Here is a 13739-nt window from a genome sequence, read left to right on the forward strand (position 1 = left end):
ATATTTTTTAAGTAAGCTTAGCCAGACTATTCATATTCATTTACCACATGGTCTAAGAAGTTCCAAATCTTTTTTTTTTTTTCCAAATCTTTTTAAGACACAGATCACAAAGAATTGCTCAGTGAGCTATCAGAAACATGGGCAACAAGTCTAGACCTCCAACACCTAATTTGAGCCTAAACCCAAATAAACACAAACAGGTTAATATTATCTCTATACTACATATACTTCAGACTGATTACTATTATTCCTAAGGCAATGTTTATATCATGTCACTTTCTGTCAATAAATGAAACTTAAACCAGGAAAATTTTAACTGCATATTTTCGATCTTTTAGAGCCATCTCATTACCCGAAGTTTCTCAGGATAGCTGGTAATAGTTGAAAACATGTTTGTGGTTTTTCAATATTTTGGAAACTTCAACTGGGCCTGATTATTTGACTACACTTACAATATATGCTTATTTATTTTTTTGTTTGATGATTCAATATCCTTTTAAAAAGTTTTATTATGAAAGAAGTATGGATCCATTCTTCAAAAATAAAAACAAATACACTAAAAAGTAAAAGTTTTCTGATCTATTTTATCTCTTCAGAAGCAATCATATTTCAATATGTATACTCAGGAAATAACTATATAGGAATAGTATTACAGCCGTAGTATATAGTTTTATGGAAAATCATTAAGTTTTTTTCACCCTTTGTATAAGTCTGAGATTTCTGGGTTAGAAAGTATAAAACATAATTCCCCAGGTTTAATCCTTATAACCATAGCTGAATGAGAAATTTTCAAATCATATAACTATTTCTGACTTAGGCTGTCTTCCAAGGGAAGGAAAAATGAAAATCACTTTATTAAAGTTTCATTATTGTTTAATATGTGAATAAGTGGAAAAGAGTCTATATATGCTTATATACATGGAAAACAACAGGTCATAAGAGAGCTTAATAGAGTAGTTGAAGGGGTATATAAATGCATATTTAAATAAACCACACTGGAGTTTATCTCACAAGAAGAATAACCGTCCACCAAAAGAGATCACTGAACTTGAGACCTACCTGCTGAAAATTAAACAAAATATGAAATGAAGTCCAATATCAGAAAGATATTTTTCTTAATCCCTCAGATGAATGCAAACAGGAGTAAGGTCAGTTCCAGGACAAGTGCTAAAATTAATTCTTTGCCAACATGTTCTTAGTTTGGATTTAAACCAATTCAATTAAAATTTTAGTAATTTGAATAGGACTTGAGTAGTAATCTTTTTCCCACTCATTGGAAAATTCTTTAGTTTCAAACAGATAGCATTATCATGAAGTAGTCAACAAAGAGAAGAAACTGCAATGATCACCAACAATAATTAGATTTAAAGAATTCAATAATGTTTGTTATTAAATGTGAATAAAAATAAGTTCATCTTTCCCTTTATTTGTATTGTTTACTCTTTCAACAAATATGTATTAGGCACTTGAACAATGCCTAGTGTTCAAGGCATTGAAAATACATTAGTAAATGAGATGGACAAGATCACTATTCTTGTGGAACATATACATTATACTGAGGTAGACTGGCAAAAATATATATGAAATAATTTCAGCTAGTGACAAACACTGTAAGGGAAATTAAAGTGGGATACAAGATTAGAAAATGACAGGTTAGTGTAAGGGCTTGGGAAAGTTTCAAACTCTGAAATTCCTATAATTGACCACAGTAGTGGTGAAAGTGTTCCTTACTAAAAAGGAATCAACATTTTGTCCTCAACATCATCCCCATTTGTTTAACCACCTCTGTTCTACAGATTAACTCTTGCAGATAATTTTTTTCTTTTTCTACCTATGTTTTCCTTTTACATGTACAATCATTGTCTTGGAATATTTCTTCATTAAAAATGTTCCCAAGGGGCACTTGGGTGGCTCAGTTAGTCGAGCACCCAACTCTTGATTTTGGCTTAGGTCATGATCTTGGGCCTTGAGATGGAGTCCTGTGTCAAGCTCCCTGCTGGGCATGCAGCCTGCTTAAGATTCTCTCTCTCTCTCATTCTCTCTCCTTCTGCCCCTTGCCCCCACCCACTCATGCTCTTTCTTGTTCTCTTAAAAAAAATAAAAATAAAAATTTCCTAAGATCACAATCTAGTGATATACATAAAAGTTAGAGATCTTTTGAATTCAGTATTTATGAAACGAAACAATAAAGTTAGAGATCTTTTGAATTCAGCTGGATAGTTTCGCAATCTTGAATAATCAATGACATTTATTTATATAGAAAATCATTATTAAAGGGAAAATAGCTCTGACAAGTATCTAGCGGTAAAGGAGAATGATAAAACTAATTAATGTAGAAATTATTTGTGGATCTAGAGAAATCCTAGCAAAGGACAAATGCTGGTTTTAGTGTATGTATGCGTTATGTGTTCCTGTGGGATGGTGAGGGGAGCAGGTGGAGGGAAACATACTTCAAATGCAGGGAAAGATTTTAACTTAAATAGAGTTGGATTTCTATCAAGAATTGTACATAAGGATGTATTTATATAACTGTATTTCCTAAAGTCCACAGCTTCAAAACTCACATTATTATGAGAGAGAAAATAAGTTATATCTTGTTTTAAAATATTAACTTCTATAATATAGTGACTTTTTTAAAAGAATGCTATTATAGAATAATCTTTCATGGAAACATTTTATTTTTTATTTTTATTTTTTATTTATTTACGATAGTCATACAGAGAGAGAGAGAGAGAGAGAGAGAGGCAGAGACACAGGCAGAGGGAGAAGTAGTCTCCATGCACCGGGAGCCTGACGTGGGATTCGATCCCGGGTCTCCAGGATCGCGCCCTGGGCCAAAGGCAGGCGCCAAACCGCTGCGCCACCCAGGGATCCCTCATGGAAACATTTTATAAAAATAGGTGAAAGTTTAAAAAAATTAGAATATGAAGGTACAGGAAATTACATTAAATGTTTTAAAAAATGTTTTAAAACTCTGTCTTAACACATTAACTTGAACTTTCAGTGACCAGATAAGATATAAAGAATATATATAGATAGACAGACAGACAATACATCTTGTGGGAGAGCACACTGGCTAGCACACAGCTTAGCTGTTTCACAGCTCCAGTCCCACCACTCCCTAGTGTGCCATCTTGAACAATTTAAGTTGATGCCTCAGTTCCCTCATCTCTAAAATGAGAATGACAGTACCACCTCTTAAGGTTTTTTTTAGATGATTGTTGAGAAAAGTGTCTGACTCAAGCCTCCCATCAAAGTTAGCTATGAACTCTTGACCATCATTTTCCCGCTAAAGTTACTTACTTTCAGGAAAACCTGCAGATTCTGAGTCTGAGTGTGCTGCAGAATATCTTGTTGCAGATGTTTGAAAATAGCTATGCAGATGTACACTTGATAGTCAGGACCAAGGAAAACACAAGTAGCAATATAATGGCAGATTTCTATCCAATCTAAATAATTCCAAAAGCACTGTGTTATCCAAAGTAGGCAAATCTAGAAGAAAAAAAAAAAGTCAGTTCATTAGAAAGCTTGTAAAACCATACTTTTAAAAGGCACTAACCACTAGCTCACACAAAACCAATGAAGAGGTTGGTGTCTGATGCAGACAGAATGACATCCCGCCTATTGAGATGCTTCATCTATTTGCTTAATGTGTGAGAAAACCCTCATAGCCTGGGGACTCAGGACCTAGAAGTAACTGATGGTGTTCACACTGCTCATATACCTGTTGCTAAATGCCTACTTTATTCATATAGTCCTCCTCTTACCACCAATATCAGTGTGCTCTCTACAGATAACAAATGTTAACAGACCATTTTAATTCAGAGAGAAGTTTCTTCTACCCTACCTATAATCACAGATGTATAATTATGCAGATGACAGATTGCTAAATGTTACATTAATGCAAATGGACTCTTGCTGAATCAGAAAATAATTTAAACCAAACAGGATTATATAACATAAAAACTGGGAGCTAGTGCAAAAATAATTTAAAAGTGAGATTTTTACAAAAATCATTTATCTTACTTTTTGAATAACATTCAGATTGTTCAGACTATAAAAGGAATACATGCCCATTGCAGCAAAAAATAGAAGAGTTAAAAAAAAATACCCACAGTGACGATGGCACAGTTTTAACACTGCTAGCATGTTGGTACATTAGTGTTACGGGTGGAGTTGTGTTTGTCCCTCAAAAGTATGTCCAAGTCCTAACCCACAGTACCTGTGAATGTGACAATATTTGGAAACAGGGTTTTTGCAGAGGTAATCAAGATAAAATGAGATCACTAGAGTGAGTCCTATTCCAATATGAATATTCCAATATGAAGAGAGAGACACATATACAGAGGGAAGATGAAGAGGCCCATGTGGGGAGTGTCATGTGAAGACAGAGCACTGGAGTGATACATTTCCAAGCCAAAAACCATCCAAGGCTACCAGAAACTAGGAGAGAGTCATCGAACAGTTCTTTCTTTCCCTTGGGCCTTTAGAGGGAACACAGCCTTGCTAACATTTTCATTCTGGGCTGCCATCCCCCAAAACTGTAAGTTAGTAAGTTTCTGTTGCTTTAAGCCACCCAGTTCATACTATTTTGATACTGTAGTCCTAGGAAACTAAGATAATTATTTTCCAGTATTCTAGTTTTTCATTTATGATTTATAAATTACCACTGAGGAAATATTTCCTTTATTGCATTTCTCGTCATATACTTTTGTTTTTGGAGGGTAAAGAGCAGGGAATGGGAACAGATATAATGGCTTATCTCCATTTGCTACAGATCTAAAAAACATACACAAATCTTCCTTTTTTAGTTCTATCGTTTTGTCCTTTTCAAGATATATTATTGAAGAGTTTCTAAAACTTATTTTTTAGATCTGATTCAGTTTGGGGGATGCTGATTCTACCATTAAGTGGCTTGACCATGATGTATTAGTCTGCTTAAGCTGCCACAATAAAGTATCACAGACTAGGTGACTTAAATAACAGAAATTCATCTCCTTACAGTGCAGAAATCCAAGATCAAGGTATTGGCAGGGACCTCTCTCTTTGCCTTGTAGATGGCAGTCTTCTATGCTTTCTCATGGTCTTCCTCTGGCTATCTCTGCATAAATTTCTTCTTCTAAGGACAGCAGACAAATTGGATTAGGGCCTTACCCTAATGTCGCATTTTAACTTAATTACTCCTTGAAAGAGTTTGTCTCCAAATACAGTCATTCTGAGAGTAGTGGTGGTGAAGAGTTCAACATATAAATTTTGGGGGTGGGGTGACACAATTCAACCCATACCAGATGCTATTAATGAATTTTTGTTTTCCCATATGTTATTACTTATGTCAACCATTCACATTTTACTTTCAGCTCCTATGGGCATATCTTTTCATCTCATTTTCCACTTGTATTTTCTATTATTGATAATGCCAACTAAGTGTCACCAAATATTAATGGTGGTTAATATTTCTGGTTTTTTACCATAATTCAATTCTTGGGTACAAGATTTTGCTTTATAAATACTATCATGCTCCCAAGTCTAGTCATAGAGTCTATGAGTTAACTCAGTATTAAATTTTATCTATGAATGTCCAATGTTATCAACAGGAAAAATATATTTAATTTCCTTTTGTCCCAACTTTCGTCTTAGCACTAATAGGATTCTTCTCCCAGGTCCTGACCTGAAGGGTAGCTTGGCATGCAGAGTTCATTACCAAACTTCCACTGCCCACATAAAATGGCTCTACTGAACTGGGGAGAAAATATGTTCTACTCTTTCTTTACTAGACAAGCAGTCAGTAGTTCTTTGGCAGTAATACTTTTAATTCCCTTAATGCACTGCTGCCAGGGTTCTGTCTCCACTCTTTGCTATAGCTATTAATGCCAAGCATCTATGGCCATGCTATGTTAATAAAAATGAGACTCAGATGAATTGAGAAGGAAACGAAGGATAGATTTTAGTACAAATGATCCCCGAAACCAGAAAAAGCAGTTCCCATTCAGCTGTCAGTTTTAGGGGTGAGTACAACATAGAGAGATGAAGGGGGTCTCCGCTTTTGTCCATCTTCTTTCTCAGCAGCGTTATTGTTCTACAGATTGGATGGTGTGAAACTGCTGATCTTCAACTCATTTTGATCTTGAAACCTCACAACTCTATGTGGTTCAAACAAAATATCTGAAGGTAAAATATATGTAGGGAGATGCTTATCCTTATTGGTTAAGAAAATCACCCCAGAATCTGCAATTGGTTCTTCATTATACCTAGTTATTAATTAATTACGTTAACTATTAACTGCTTCCCTATAAGCAGTTTTCTGGAATTTATATACCTTCAAGCATTGTTTTCTGTACATTGCCTATTTTTCTTCTATTAAACAGAAATAATGCCTAATGTCTACATATGAGAAATTTAGGAAGGGAAAATGAGATTATAACTGAAAGCACTTTGAAAGTATATAAGGTGCTATATAAATGTTGTTTGATAACAAAGTACAGGTGTTTATTATTCATATAATATTTATCAAATACCTAATATACAAACATAATTCTTAAGTGAACAAAAGACATTTAGTTCCTGCTCTCAAAGAGCTGACACTCAAAGGAGAGATGTACACTTTTTAAATATATGTCCCTCTGCACTTGGCAGAAATTGTATCAGCTATTCTGTGTGCCAGATGATTCAGAATTATTAAACTATAATAGAATTCTAAAATCGTATTCCCTTAGAAAAGTGAGCAATGAGTCACAGTATTTAAACCTTAAGCAAATAACTTCTCTTTATAGAATGAAAAGGTTTCCAAATCAGCTAACAATCTAGAATTCTAAAAGGATAAAGGAGATAGCATGGATCCAAGCAGAATGATAAATTCATAAAGCATTTTTATTATGAATATTTTCAAATATATATATATATATATATATATATATATATAAGGGAAAACAGTACATGAACCAGACCCATCACAGTTTCAAAACTTGTGATAAGGATCTTCAGTACCTTTTCTCCTGAAGGTCCCATTCTTTAAACTTTTAAAAGAAAATACATCATAAGTTGCTATAAATTATACCTGTGTTTGCTTTAAAACATGCAGAAAATCGGTTACCAATTACATCAATTTTTTTTATCTATCACACAAGACAAAAAAATCTTAGAATACTAGCATTAACACAAGCAATATGATTACTTAAAACAGGATTTTTGCTGCTTTTTGTCTTTAGACAACATATCACTTGAAACTTACAGTCAAATTACTGTATTTTAAAGTCATTCTCATGAGTTTATACTATCAAATGTGTACTGTTAGGTTCATTTGATTCAGTTTGACTTTATATTCTTAGGGGCAGGACTTGTTTATTTTCTTGGTTACATGTATTTGTCTCATTATATAAAATATTTAAATGATTCCAAAGTAAAAATACAAAAGAAAAATATATTCCCTGACTCTTTGGCTCATTCCTTCCCTGTAAGCAATCATTTAAAAAATCTAGACACAAGTGAGAGTAATTTACCTCAGATAAAATAATTATATTTGTCTCAGTGTTGTATCTTAATGTCTTTTAGCAGCTTGAGTACAGTTGAAGCAGCATTTCCTAGGAAGGTTGTAGTAGATTTTGATGTATATCATACAAGTGATTTTCTTTCTTTATAGGCCTAAAACCATTTAAATGTTTTAAAATGTAATTAGGTTTAAGGAACATTGGTTTACTATAAAAACAAACATAATTCGTTTGTTTCACTTTCTTTGTAAACCATTTCATTGCTAATAGTTTTTCAATGAATATAAGAACTCAGCTGCTTAGTTCTGAAAATGCAGTACAGTTTTGGACTTATAAGAGGGAATCTGGCAGTGTCTAGCAAAATCATATATGCATTTATACCCTTTAAGCCAGCAATCACATTTATAGAAATTTATCCTGGAGATAATTTGACAAAAAATTTGAAAATACTTAAATGTTTGTTATAGCACTGATCATAGTATCAAAAGACTATAAATAATGCAGGTGTCTGTAAAGAGGGGCTTGGTTAAAAAATTATGGTTTATCCTTGGTGGAATGCCATGTAGTTGTAAAAGCAGAAAATACCTTTGTATATTGTGTTGGAGTGATATCCAGGATCCTTTAAGTGATAAAAAAAAACCATAAGATGTATCTAAAATATATTCTATAAGAGGATTATCTGTGTTAGCCCATTTGCTGACATAGTACAATAATGATATGCAGAATAATAACCCCAAGGAATTATAGAGATAAATCATTAAAGATATGTGGTACTTCTTAAGCTAGGAAAGTTAAATAAGGTACAATAAGGAAAGTGCTTTACCAAAGGATAAAATTGGTTACAAAGTGAATTAGAATATGTGATTTTTCTGTTCATTTAAAAAGACTATATATTTGAATTTCTATTTTCTACTCCCAGTTACTCTTAAATTCTAATCAACATATATTTCTATTTTAATTTTTTAAATTCTAGTTAAACATATATTTTCACTCTAGAGATATGTGTATTTTTTTTAGCAACCTGCTCACAAATCCTTCATTAATCAACCAATCCCTTAGTGTCTGTAAATACACAACTTCAAAAAGCACTGCTCCTAATTAGATCAAAATGAATAAGCTTTGAAATACAAAATCTGTATCGAAAGCGATTACTTAAGCACCTATACTTATTCGTTACTTAAAAGTTGTTTCATATTTTATAATTAGCAGTAAAATGGCAAATAATAACAAAACAATGATACATATTTAAGGCACAAAATTATTACCTCACATCATGAGCCATTAAAAAGGCATTTTTCCATTAGATAATTTAAGAAACAAAACAAAACATTACTGCTTAGAAATAATGTACTGGGGTTTATTACATAAATCTGCTATATATATGCAATTTCAAATTGATAAACACCAAAATGATAAAGAGGTATCAAATGATACTGTGAGGCCTGAGGTACTGCAAGTTTTTTTCCCACAGTTTGTGGTGTCCATTTTAAAATTAAAGGATATATACTAGGACCTAATAAATGATTGGGGCATTAGACAATAAACATTATAATACTCAAGACTAGAATAACAAAAAGAGTTCTCAGGAACATTTTGTTTCCTAGCTTGGATTTTTAGAAGAGTAGAAAGAATAGGTTACTGAGCTTATTATAAGTGAACATTTAAGTATCTACTTCCAACCAAAATTAAACATTTTATGAATCAAAATCCCCAGAAGTGTTTTAGGTACATGACAAGAGCGAGCCACAACTAGCGAAGAAAGAATATTCCTTTCCATTACATGCAATTCCTTGTATATTTAGACTTATTAACTTCAGGAAATTTAAAACTCAACAGGCACAGCAACCAGATGCAAGTAAATGTAATTACGTGACATAAGGACTCTTCAAAATAAGTCTAAAGGCACATTACCAAAAACTATATTGTTTAGTTAAGAGGAAAAGATTGCCAGGAGGACAAATCCAAGGGAATGCAAGGATGGCTTACAGTGAAGAAATCTATCAATGGTCACATAAATAGGTCAAATAAACTCCAAGATCAAGATCATCTTAACCCTAAAGGAACTTGACAAAATCGACCATTCTTATTGGATTAAAAGAAAGGAATCAAAATTCAGTATTTTACATAAAGTAGAAGGATTCTTTCATAGCATGACAGGGAATAATTCTCTTAATGGTGAAATACTGGATGATTTCCTAATAATTGTTCAAGCCTAAATAAGCAAGCCACTATTTAGAATGATTCTGGAAAAATTACAAAGTTTAATTAAAAATAACACACATTAAAAAGTAGGAAAAAAACACAAATCTAGAAAAAAATGTACAAATTCATGATTATCAAAATTTGATGCCTTTACTAATTATTAACAGTAACCACAAAGGAGATAAAATTGAAAAAGAGATCTCAGAACACCTGGGTGACTCAGTGGTTGAGCATCTGCCTTTGGCTCAGGTTGTGATCCCCGGGTCCTGGGATCGAGTCCTGTATCAGGTTTCCCGTGGGGAGCCTGCGTCTCCCTCTATGTCTCTGCCTCTCTTCGGGTCTCTCATGAATAAATAAATAAAATCTTAAAAAAAAAGATCTCAAGCTACTCTAATTAGAATATCTATAATAAAAAATACATTACATCTATATAGAAAAAAAAACTATGCAACTTTAGTACAATATAATACAAAGAAAATAAATGGAAAAACTTAATACATTCCTAGAGAGGAAGGATGAGTACTATAAGGGCATAAACTATAAATTATTGGAGAAAAGTGAACATATTAGCAATTTAAATTTTATCTAAATCCAAATGCCCAATTCTAACTGGGAAAAATCACTTTAGAAGGTACAAAACACAATGAATAGAAATAGCTGAATTAGCTTTTTTTAGGAGGGTGCTAGGAAATATATGATAGGTTTATTCTTACCAAGCATGAAGACATAAGGAAGTAATAAGAAAAATGGAATAAATAATAAAATAGTAAAGACATAAACACTAATAGTAAATAAGCAATAAATTACAATAGTAAATCAAATAGATAACAGGAATTTAAGAGATCTGGATAGTGGGGTTACTTTTAAAGAACATTCAAATCAATAAGAAACACATTAAAACAAGTGAGCAATTAAGATTCAACTATTATCAAGACTATGGAATTATAGCCAACCTTGCTAATGTGTAAAAACCCACAAAATTTTAAAAAGAGAAAATGCAATTTTCTATTAATTTAGCTATTAGTTTCAAAAAAATCCAAATACTCAGACCTGAAGAACAGATACTTTTAGAAGTATCATTTCTGTTAGAAGAGTAAAATCAAAGCAATTTGATAATATGTGTCAAGAGTCTTAAAAGTATTCATATCTTTTGGTTAAGTATTTCCACCTTCTGGAACTCTGACCTAAAAATTTAATTCCAAAAATAGAAAAAGGTTTAGGCTCTAAAATTTTAAGTTTTAGCGTGTTTATAACAGTGAAGAAATAATCCACCCCTCCATCAATGAAGGACTGCCCATGCACAAGAGGGAGCTATCTGTGACCACTGCATGTTACCAAAGAAAAATGATGACTCCTTCCCAGATCCCAAGAGCAGAAACAGAGAGCAAGGCTTTCTTGTTAGGTTAAGATACAGTATCTCAAATACCAGACACATGTTCAGCATTAAGAATTCTTACCCTAGTTACTTCATTTAATCCTTACATTAACCTTATGAGGTAGGTATTACTTCCATTAGAATGCCTGCCTGCATGTCACAGCCTTCCAGAATGTCTATGTCTTTGAATAGCTGAAGTTGAATTTGAAATATGAATGCCAGGGGTCTACTATAAAGAAGTCTATATATTTTAACAGACCTAGGGGAAACAATTCAGTTCAGTTCAGAAATTTAAACACAAAGGTACGAATACTTACAAAATGATCTTATTAACTTATATTTCCTATGTTTGATGAGAATTTAATTTTCTTTAAAGACACAGATTTGGGAGCTGAAGAAACACTACTTCCTATGGATTACCTGGGATGGTGCAAAACCAGACATGTGAAAAGCTGAAAACACAAGTGGCACCTCCACCTTCAGGAGCATTTCAATGTAGTGAGTGCTGCAAAAATATACCGGGTGGATGCCAGATTCTATAGTGTCAGTAGGTAGATACCTCTGCAAAAAAGGAGAAACTGATAATTAATGAATATGCAACTAATTTAAATAATCAAACCAACTTACCTAAATCTTTAGCTGTGAACTGCTACTTCAAAATTAATGTGGTGGCCTAACAAGTTACTGTAAACATTCTAATTACATAAGTTAAAAAGTCAGAATGTTAAATACTGTAGAAAGAATAAATATCAAGGTAATATTTATACCTTCCAAGACAAAGGAGTAAAGTTAATATTGTAATTTAATGCCTTGTGGAATGAAAGGGATAGCAGTTGCATGAAAATATAAATGTACAAGTACACAAGTAATAAAGCTTTTACATTTTAATACTGAGTGTATTTCTATATGCTTGGTATCCTTGGCTTTGGCCAATGATTACATCACATTAAAAAGTTTGAGTTCATCAACTCTTCAGGATATTTGCATAGTCCCCTTTTGCTAAGATAGTGTTAAATAACCCAAATCTCAACTTGAGTTACTAATAACTGAAATTGGAAACTCTGTAAGAAATGTATTGCTAAAACTGGGAAAAAATGCATAATGCATTTTTAGATCAGCTATTTTATTTATATTTATATAATAATTTTTATAAAAATTACATATATAATTTATATATTTTAAAATTTACATTTATTTATTTGTCCATTTATATGTACATATACATGCATATCTTACAAACCTGCACTTTTCAGCAACTTCTTCATAAAGTTGGTTATATTTTCAGTTTGGCTCTTAGGTACAATTTATGTCATCATGATTGTTCTATAATACTTCAATGAGTATTTCTATAAATCCAATTATCTAACCACAACATTTTTAAAACAAAGAATAAACCTGGGAGGCATCATTTTGTGTCAAGAAAAACTGATACACTAGCAACTATACCTGATAAACCTGTACTAAAAATTTATATTCAAATTAGTTCTGAAGAATACATAATTCAGAAACTTCCAGAAAGGCATTTTATGTTCTTACCTTTACTGGGTAACTGTAACAAAGAAAATTAATGCTTTTAAATTAAAACAAATTAAATTTATATATAACAATTGTATACAAGTTAAAATAAGGATTTCTTTCAAACTTTATTGCTAAAGTGCTTTTAAGGATTTAGGTTTAACTTCTATACTAAAATTTCTGAAACCAGTGAGGTAATTTATCAGTGGTTTTCCTGTTTTATAAATCATCATCATTAAAAGACAATTTATCATGTCACATTGCATACATATATAAGAATGTATGTAGAAATATATATATATTATGACAGGCTCTCAGAGATACCACATAGTACACACAAAATAATTGTATATACTGAGGACTACCGACATAACTATATAGCATATTAGTGGACAGTGGACAGTCAACCTCAAATGAATGTCTAGGACAAAAACAAACTTTCTTTTGAGTAGTTAAACATAATATACACTGGGAGGCCTGGGTGGCTCAGCAGTTGGGCAGCTGCCTTTGGCTCAGGTCGTGATTCTGCCGGGATCCAGGATCAAATCTCGCATCAGGCTCCATGCAAATAGCCTGCTTCTTCCTCTGCCTATGTCTCTGCCAATCTCTCTCTCTCTCTGTTTCTCTCATGAATAAATATATCTTTTAAAAAAATGAAGTTTAAAATAAATAAATAAATACAATAAATAAATAAATAAATAAATAAATAAATAATATACACTGACAGCCACTGGGGTGGCTCAGTCAGTTAGGTGTCCGACTTGATTTCAGATCAGGTCATGATCTCAGGGTCCTGAGATTGAGCTCCTATTCAGGCTTGGAACTCTGTGGGGAGTTCACTTGAGATTCTCTCTCCCTCTTTCACCCTCTGCCCACTACCCCTCAACATGTACATGTACACATGATCTGTCTCTCTAAAGTAAATCTTTACACATATATATGTATATACGTATATATATATACACACACACAGAGTTAGTATCCTTTATCTTCTTTTATGAAATACATGTTTCACTAATGACTATTTGCATAGTAGAATTAACAAATCTAACAAACAGCAAAAAACCCAGCTTATACATATATATTAATTTTCAATGTAAGCTTAGGTAATGTTTCCAAATATATGTATAATAGTAGTGTAAGAAATGTATGCATAAGAAATA

General features: G+C 32.5%; 1 protein-coding gene across 2 annotated transcripts in view; it reads right to left on the reverse strand.

Moving 5' to 3' along the window:
• TBC1D32 (TBC1 domain family member 32) overlaps positions 1–13739 on the reverse strand; it is a 209355-nt gene that overhangs the window by 10146 nt on the left and 185470 nt on the right. The window contains exons 32-33 of one of the 2 annotated variants that reach the window (XM_055310422.1): positions 11482–11622; positions 3304–3492 (exon numbers count right to left, since the gene is read on the reverse strand). In XM_055310422.1, coding sequence (XP_055166397.1) covers positions 3304–3492; positions 11482–11622 — 330 coding nt within the window. Of the gene's footprint in view, positions 1–3303; positions 3493–11481; positions 11623–13739 lie in introns of those variants that run through there. The other variant, XR_008662516.1, reaches the window with a different exon arrangement.

This window comes from Nyctereutes procyonoides, unplaced genomic scaffold (assembly GCF_905146905.1).
Source record: "Nyctereutes procyonoides isolate TBG_1078 unplaced genomic scaffold, NYPRO_anot_genome, whole genome shotgun sequence".
Classification (NCBI taxonomy): Eukaryota; Metazoa; Chordata; class Mammalia; order Carnivora; family Canidae; genus Nyctereutes; species Nyctereutes procyonoides.